Here is a 9,485-nt window from a genome sequence, read left to right as displayed (position 1 = left end):
CATTAATTTCTCCCAACTCCCAATTTTACACAATGCATATATGATATCATTCAAAAGATCATTTAATTTTCTTTAAATGATACCATGCTTGTTATGATCATGCCATCACGAAAATAGCAGGATACAAAAGTGTTGGATGATGTCTGAATTGAAAAAGCTGCAAAACGAGCAGAAATAGTCATGAAGGGTCAATACAGAACATGATTCTTTTGTCTGTGTCAATAGAGATGAAAATCCATTCAAATCAAGGCCCTGCTTCTTCATTTTTCATGTTTTGCTGTGGTTTATGTCGCGATGGTTCTGTGAAATAACATGGTTAGAGTCGTGGTTTGAATTACCCAAGCATGTTTGTTTGTTATGTGTTTGCTTGTGCAGAGGTGTGTTTGATTCCATATTAATGTTGATGTTAAGGTGCATGAAAACAAAATAAATCGCTCAGAAACTCACTCATCACCATGGAAAAAAGAACAATTACTTTTAATATTCTGTCATTTTGCAACTTTTGAATTTTGACATTGCCCCACATTTCAAGGCACTGCACCTCCATGTGAACCATAATCATATCATGTACGGTATCATTTTAAAGAAAATTAAATAATATATTCATTGGTATCAATGACACATTAATATTCACCAAAACCGAGGAAAGATTATCGATCAAAATCCAAACTTTTTGAGGGGTTTATATACACACACACAGTTACACACAAACCCAATAACTTACATCATCAAACATTCCTTGGTTCAGTAAGAAAAGGGAAAAAAGTAGGCCTACAACTGCACATTTCAAAATCAAAACAGTTCACTTTAATAGGAAGTATATTCAGAGTACTGTGTTAACGTGGCTCTTCACCAAAATCTTTTTGGATTCTTTGCTTTCAAATGTAAATCAAACCCAAATAGACCTTATGCATTATGACGTCATAATTCCATAGCGCCCTCCCTCAGAGGACGTAGGAATACGCATAAAGTGAGTTGCCAGAGATGCGCCAGCTGCAACAGACCACCACTATAGGCAACGGATTGAGCATCTAAGATAGCGGCATGATTACATCACTGCACAATATAGACCGTTGTTTTAGATGAAATATAGAAATCAGTCCAGCAGACAAAGATGGGACAATAATTTTTATTGTAAATTAATCCATACTAATAGAGCACACAGAACAAACAACAAAATTAGCCTTTTTTTTATTTTTTTGTTTGTTTGCCAAAAAAAGTATTGAAAAAAGGTATTGCAAAAGATGAGAGAGAAAGGGGGAAAGCAAGCGGGTGAATAAAAGAGAGGGGTGGGGAAGATATGAAAAAGGATAATATGCTTTAAAGAAATGTTTGTATTATGCTTATATTGTAAGCATAATACATATATATTTTTTTAATATTCGGTCAAAAACATTTACTATCACAGAGATGAAGTAAGCAGCACTAGTTTTCTTCCATTTTATATAAAATATTGTATGTTATGTAGAAAACATATAAAAAGAATATTTGCAAAGAGTTTTATAACATAATTTGATTCGTTATTTGTTTGTTCATTTTATAAAAAAATGACGATTTTTTTTTCTTGAATTAAAAGGAAAGAAAGAAAGAAAGAAATAAAGAAAAAAAAAGAAAGAAAGAAAGAAAGAAAAAAAGAAAGAAGGAAAGACTATCACAGAGATTCGACCACGCTCTTTGTAAACGTATGGGTCATCATGGTAGGTACAAGTGTGTATTTATTAGTTATAATGACATATGGCTACCCCTAGAAAAACCACATTAAAGCCCATGCATATCCACAACATTATACATATATATTTTAAATGAAAACGAAATGCAGCAAAGCAAAAATGCAGCATAGTACAACATCATTTTGTCCAGAACATTTCAATGAAATACCTCAAACATTCCAAGCGGTGTGGACTAAAATGACTGTGTCATATGAAGATGCACCCGAGTCTTCAAAAAGAGAGAAAGATATTCAAGAATTGCTGTAAAAATTCGCCTACTTATATTGAAGCCCACCCCCCCCCCCATCAAATCCCATAACAAAAAAATTACGGTAAAGGATTTGCATAATCAATTATGTCTCAATGAATAGACAGGGGCACAGCAGGCCCGTGCCCCCCCCCCCCCCCCCTTGAAAGTGAAGACCGTTTATTTTTTTGTTTTTTGCTTGTCAATTTTTTAATGATTATACAGAGCGACGGGTATCAGATCCAATCGAAAGAGAAGAATGTGTACATGAATGTGACGATAGCCAATAGGAGTACCATGCAGAAATACAGGAACTTCTTTGCCCTCGGGTCCTGTTCAAGGGTTCCGACTTTGCGGTTGTGGAACTCTTGTTCTCGGGCCAACCGCCGGCCCTCTTCCGTGTCTTCGCCGTAACCGCAGAACCAGGCTAGTATTCGCTTCCGGAGCTCCGGTGGTGGTGGTGGTGGCTCTTCGTTGAAGACTGCAACAAAAGCGAATCACGGAGATTAATTCATTTATCGTGTATAGGCGTGGGATCTACAGGCGGAGGAAATTTCTACTTTGAACGGATTATAATTTGAAAGATATTTATTTCATTACGACCCAGACGTATGCTAATTTGGTCGGAGGAAGCATAGTCGGAGGAAACGTACCCGTCTGGACAGAGTTACTCCGACCTTTCCACCGACTAGGCTCCCTCGACCCTTCCTTTTACCGAAATAGCCTTCATCTGGGACCTGATAACATTAATATCTTTTGAATCTTAATCCGTTCATAATATAGTTTTACTCCGACTAGTATTCCATGTGTGAACGAAACTATTAATAATAATTAACATAATTTATATAGCGCTTATCACAAAGAATGTCTCTAAGCGCTTATTATTCTTTATGCTGAATGAACACCACAAATTTGATTTAAAACAGCGACGAACATTAATCACAGACAATTTGGTTTGTGTAGGATCATCATTGCTGCGTTCATATAATGTATTTTTTTTTACTTTTTTTTTCTTTCATAGAAAGATTTTATTCAAAATCAAACACGAAAGCAATTCAATTTACAGAAAAATCATGAAGCGAACATGTTTACAACAACTGTACATGCGTACTATTATCTAATGATAAAACAAAATTATGATGTTTTTGACCGAGAACCCTTTCAATTTCACAATAGCGTTTCAATACGTTCTTCAAAGAGCTAGAACACAACCAATCACCCTTACAACGTGTCGAAAAAATAAAATATTTAGCGTAAAGAATATAATGGCTTACATTAAAGGAAATCATATACAATCTATTCCAATTATTAACCGGTTCATTTATAATGGATGCCCATTTTGTTTGCAAAGTCGGGGACTTCAAGATTTTATCAACAGAAATTATATGGATAAACTTGCATACCTTAAAAACATTATTTAAATTATACAACAAAACTTCTTGAGTTGTTCTACTCTCAACAAGATGTTGACGAAAATGTTTCCATTCATTGGGTATTGCAGAAATCAATGAGTAATATTCAAGAAAATTACAATTAATGTTGTATTTATGTAAAACAGTTGTATGTGAGAGAAAATTGGTTTGTTCATCCATTAAATGTTTAATATTGATGATCCCATTTTTAAGCCAAAGTTGTTTATATATAACTTTCCCATCTACTTTGATAAATGAGTTATTCCATAACACTTGATTCTTTATACTCAAATCATATAAATCAGGAAATAATGTTAAACGACTCCAAGCAATTAAAATTTCTCGAATGAATTGATTTTTTGTTTGTAATATTTTTGGATCATCGTATTTTAAATTACATGTCCAAAACAATTCTCCTCCAAAGGCGTCCAAGTTGTGTTCAAAAAAACATTTCCATTTTTCCTTTATTTTTTAAAAACATTTCCATTTTCCTTTATTCTTTAAAAACTTGTGAAAACAATCAATATTTCGTATTTCCCAGTATTCAAGGTTCATTTTTGTCGGGGGGATCAATAATTATTAATTCGCCGGCTCGAGGGGCCGACAAGGCAATTTTGCTCCGCCAAAATAGTAGGATCAGTCCCGAGATTTCTTTTATCCGTGTAAACACGAAGTCAAGTCTGCCCCGGCAATTAACGCGCGTTTCATGACTTTAAATGTCTCCACTGATTTGTGATTCTGCTCCGCGAGCCGAGTCTGATCCCCGAGGTGGGGCAGCGTGTAAACGCGACGCAGGATAATCTGCGAACCGAGTCTGCGCCGCGAGCCGGGGCAGTGTCTAAACACGGTAACAGTGTGTCAAGTAGCGCGTGCAAAATGTTCGAAGATCGCTTTCTGAAGAATGTCCTCACGTACGCTAAAACCAGTTTAACGAGGCAAAGCGATCGTGAAAATTACATCGCGAACCGCTTTGGAACATCACTTCAAGACCGCTTCGACCGTTTTCAAACACGTTAAAATAGTTTCCACTAGTTTAAGAACGCTAATGAGAACACTCACCATGTCCATTCTTGACCTCCTCTGCTGGTAACATCTTGTAGTCTTTGTCTTCCAGGCGTCTCTCTTCATTTGTATCCCCGTCGAGCTCCTTCTCATCCGGTCGCTTCTGCTTTTGGTATCGAGTGAAGAAAGTCGTCCTGATCACCTACAAGAGCCGACAATAAGAAATGAAAGACAAACAATCAAACTGTAAATCAACCTTAATTAATGTTAATAAGCAATTGCAAAATTGTAGCCCCCCCCCCTTCCCCTCCATTGGCGCACAGGACCGCAAATATTTTCACGACCAATACAAAAAAGGGGGAGGGAAAGACGGAAATGGGAAGGGAATGGGTAAATGTGATACCATTTTCTGAATATCAAATCCTAATGTATAAGACTTTTGTATCATAAAAAAAAGTAAAAAAATTTACTCGCTCGCAGCTTTTTAGGAGCTTTGGACAATACGCCATGTCTGGCAATCTCTAATTTTTTTTTCAATTATGCTAATGCACCAACCCCAAACATAAAATTATAAGCACTCGGGGCATGAATGGTCAGACGGGACAAGAGATGCAAATATTGATACTAGTAATGACTTTTTTTTTTATTCTTCACAAAATGAGTTACGCCCCCCCCCCCCCCCATTTCCGTTGATACATAATTATACCAAGGATCGGTAATAATTGAAAGGAGGGTGAGGTGGGGGTAAACAAATTTTTTTAAAGTTTTTTCCCCGTATTCGAATTACTGGGCTTATGAAGGACTACACTAACCAATAATGATTTTACCAAATTGTACGGGATCTTGTTCTTGACTGCAGCTCGCAGAACAATGGGGGAAAGGCATAAAACAATCCAACACAACGCGTGCAGTGATGAACATTGAAACTAGATTTTTCATGACATTAGCAAAATAACAAGTGTTTCTTTTAGGAAATAGATTTTATCCCTTCTAAACCTTTTGTTTGCCTATGGACAATTTCCATGATATAAATATATCAAAACGTCTTTTAATGCGACTATTGGCGTAAGCGCGCACGCTTACAAGACCTTATGCATGTGACGTCATATACCGTGTTTACATGTGATCGGCTTCTGCATCGGCTCTCGGTTCAGAATCGGCAATTTTACACCACCAAAGTAGTAGGTTTAGAACCGCGAGCCGATGCAGAATCGTCTTTTTTTACTACGTGTAAACAGAAAGCCGATTCTGCATCGGCAATTGGCGCGCATTTCATTTACTTACATTTGAGACGTACTTCAAAGCGCACGGATCCAGCGTTGTCTTTATTATGACGTATATCGTTGGTGCTCGTATCATTTCAGGTTTTTGCCACGCGAGCCGATTCTGCACCGCGAGCTGTAACAGCGTGTAAACGCGGTGTAAGATAAACCCAAAAGCCGATTCTGCATCGGCTCGCGGTTCTGAACCAAAAGCCGATCACATGTTAACACGGTAATAATCTCCTAGCACCCTCCCTCAGAATATAAGCTGTACGCGTAATCGCAGCTGCAGATCACCAACACGCGAATAAATGTCACCGACCTCTATTATAGCTGCGCGATCTGGGTCAGTACCACTGATCTGATAATACTCAGAAAAGTGGTCAGTGCATAATATTTGCCATTGCACTCAGATCCGGATCCGGAGTCGTCCCGTCCGGTATCGTAAAATACCCTTACCCGATACTTGGGCAGCGGTTCGGTCAGCAGACTGATGACGATTACAGAGACGAACACGATAGTGAAGAGAATCATGTTGAAGTAGAAATAGTGCACTTTGACCACCATTGGCCGAGTATCCTCGTCCCAGCAAGACGGATCCGGATAGGTGAAGTCTAGGACTAACCGGATGAAACCGACTAATGCTCCTATCATCAATCCCCAAAATGTTCCCTGCGATGAGAAGAAACAGAACATTAAAAAAAGATAACAGCATTAGTCAACCATTTGTCTCTTATACCTTATAAACTTCTAAATTTGATATCATAAACATTATCATTTTACAGGGTTTTGTTCCTGCTTGCCATGTTACGAAAACAAAATGATAAAATACATTGATTGCCGAAATTAATGTACTGTTACCAATGAAGTTCTTCTAAAGAGCATACCTCGATGGATTTCTTAAAATAATTCCGTTAATTTCCCATATTGTAAAATAACACGCTATATCATACTTTTCTGTAAACAAAATGAAAAAGAAAATTAAAAGGGAAGGTGGTGCAAGTATACTTTTCTACCTCTTCGAAATAAAAAACGTATATATTTGGAAGGATCGTATACCATTTAGACTTTGCGGGGAGTGGCGACCCCCCCCCCCCATCCCCTCAATTAGATCATTGGATATTGAAGGAAATACCCCCCCCCCCCCCATAAGAAAAATTAAAAACCAGTTTTGGAGTTAACACTTATCAGCGTTCGTGAAACGTCGATCTTTTTGTCGACTTGGTGGAAGTAAACCTAACTTCGGAAAAGATAAACAATGAATCCCCCATCGCGCGAGACTTCGTATACATGTATACGCTACATAATTATATTGCTACAGTTGCAATGGGTCATCCTTTCATCCGCAAGGAATCAGAATTATTCCGTATTCGTTATTGCATGACCATCCTACACTACGGGATTCATAGCTCATAGGGTTTTGACAGGAATATTGTGATTGGTTGACGGGGTGCATAAAATATGTCACGATCCATTTTGATTGGCTCTCCTGCACCTCAGTTTCCAGGGAATCAAGCGATATGAGAGCGCGAATCTAACTGGCGGACGGGGCGCAGAGTGTTTATTACAAACCTTTTCATTGGCTCTCGGCCAGAGGACAGCGAGGATGTAGACGGCTGCTATGGTGGGCGTGACTCGGCCCTGGATACGAGTAAAATACTTGAGTAGGTTGTCTCCTTGTAATAGATCAATGACCGGGATCCACAGAACGCTCAGAGCAGTCATCAGAAGTACAATCACCCTTTTGAAATACATCATGAAATAAAAAAAAATGTATACCGTATTTACGTATTAAAAAAAAGTTTGCACTTTGAAAAAGTCTTGTAAATTGAAAAGAATACGACATTTGGATGCTTTTTTTTGGTTACATGTATTATTAGGTCTCGATCTCATCTATGATATAAGAGTATATCTTGTCTGAAAAAAAAATATTAAGAGTATATCTTCGACGGTTCCATGGCATTTGCCCCGGCGACCATTGCTCCGCTGCAAATTCCACACATTAATGGAATGACCAACTTCATTAAACCCTGGATTTAAAACCATACCCTATCCAAAACCTAACATAAACCCTATTGCAACCCTAACCCCATATCTAAGACGAAATTAAGCCCGGGGAAATTGTCGCAGGAGCAAATGTCGTTTCACCGTACTGGTTCGCTCTATACACTTTAGGGAGCACTGTCCATTTTGGTAAGCTCGCAGAAGTCTGGGTACTTTGATTTTCACGCTGTGCCGATGAACAGAGGTAAACAAAAACTGAGCTGACCTTGCTGCAGATCTATCATATGTATTTGGTATTTGGGTCAATGAACTTAAAAGATACATTGTAACTAATAAACCAACTTTATTAACCCAAATGAAAATATTTACCCGAGGTAAAATAACGTTTAGGTTGTTTGTACAAGCTAGATATGAGGACACGAAATGACGCAAATCAATGTAAACAAACGTTCATTTCAGACAATTCCAGACTTTTCCAGTATATCATTTATATAGTTCGGTCATCATGGTCATACACGTTTCTCCACACTTTCCTTTCGCATGAGGAATAATAAAATGAAAAATGAAAGATCAATCTTTGGCTATTAGATACCAAGGCGATGGCCGTTGGTGCGTGCATGGGAGTGGGAGAGGGGTCGTTGGTGCGTGCATGGGAGTGGGAGAGGGTCAGTGGTGCGTGCATGGGAGTGGGGGAGGGGTCGTTGGTGCGTGCATGGGAGTGGGGGAGGGGTCGTTGGTGCGTGCATGGGAGTGGGGGAGGGGTCGTTGGTGCGTGCATGGGAGTGGGGGAGGGGTCGTTGGTGCGTGCATGGGAGTGGGAGAGGGGTCGTTGGTGCGTGCATGGGAGTGGGAGAGGGGTCGTTGGTGCGTGCATGGGAGTGGGAGAGGGGTCGTTGGTGCGTGCATGGGAGTGGGAGAGGGGTCGTTGGTGCGTGCATGGGAGTGGGAGAGGGGTCGTTGGTGCGTGCATGGGAGTGGGAGAGGGGTCGTTGGTGCGTGCATGGGAGTGGGAGAGGGGTCGTTGGTGCGTGCATGGGAGTGGGAGAGGGGTCGTTGGTGCTCAAAGGGGGTATTTTGGCCAAGGAAACAAGTTGGCCAAGGAAACAAGTTGGCAAGGAAAAAGATATCTTCAAATCAATCTTCTTAGCTATAGAGTCTATGCGCTTTTCATGATTAACGTCTTTTACCCCTAATAGCCATGATAGCTATTTCCATTTTTTTGCAAATCAATTTTCTACTTAAAAGAGACATGTGCCGAATCAAGCGGAAATATTTGCCAACAGTCATAATTATCGTCATTAGCTTAAAGAGATATGTACCATTATATCATGTGGAAAGAGCCCAAGAATATTACAAATTTATCTTTTGTAGGACTTTTTTAAAAGTGTATTTTTTTTTTATACGCACTGTATTTGTAATGAAATATAGCCCTGGGGTGGTATTCTGAAAACGTTCTTATCTTTGTTCTTATCTTTTATCTTATCTCACTGAGATAAGAAGACGCTAAAATCATTGCAAATCGGTATTCTGAAAATCTTCTTAACGCTTTCTTATCTCTGTAAGGACTGCCTCCTTCTTATCTTCAACACGCCCATTTTAAGGATATTACCAATCAAAATGCGCTTTATATTGGCAGTTTAACCAATAGAAGCGTTCCTTATGTGAAGAGAATATCATGGGCGCTGCGCGTACACTGTTTCTGGCGCATTGCGCGAAATAGGCATTTTGTACGCAATGACTGATTTTATTATTTCGAGACGTCCACGTGCACAAAATAAAGAAAGAAAAGCAAATAAAGCAGGTACGAATAAAGAATAAAATATGAAGAAAGAAAGTAGGTAGGTATTGA

The 9,485-nt window shown here is 39.0% G+C and overlaps 1 protein-coding gene across 1 annotated transcript in view; it reads right to left on the bottom strand.

The window, feature by feature from the left end:
- Positions 1 to 784: 784 nt before the first annotated feature.
- LOC129263152 (sodium/myo-inositol cotransporter 2-like) overlaps positions 785 to 9,485 on the bottom strand; it is a 28,520-nt gene continuing 19,819 nt past the window's right edge. Inside the window, exons 11-14 of the mRNA XM_064100472.1 lie at positions 7,205 to 7,373; positions 6,092 to 6,304; positions 4,428 to 4,572; positions 785 to 2,437 (exon numbers count right to left, since the gene is read on the bottom strand). Of these exons, the coding sequence (XP_063956542.1) occupies positions 2,193 to 2,437; positions 4,428 to 4,572; positions 6,092 to 6,304; positions 7,205 to 7,373 (772 nt within the window). The 3' untranslated portion in view covers positions 785 to 2,192. The remainder of the gene's footprint in view (positions 2,438 to 4,427; positions 4,573 to 6,091; positions 6,305 to 7,204; positions 7,374 to 9,485) is intronic.

The sequence above is a fragment of the Lytechinus pictus genome, chromosome 6 (genome assembly GCF_037042905.1).
Source record: "Lytechinus pictus isolate F3 Inbred chromosome 6, Lp3.0, whole genome shotgun sequence".
Lineage (NCBI taxonomy): Eukaryota > Metazoa > Echinodermata > Echinoidea > Temnopleuroida > Toxopneustidae > Lytechinus > Lytechinus pictus.
This window is presented reverse-complemented; position numbering and strand designations above follow the sequence as displayed.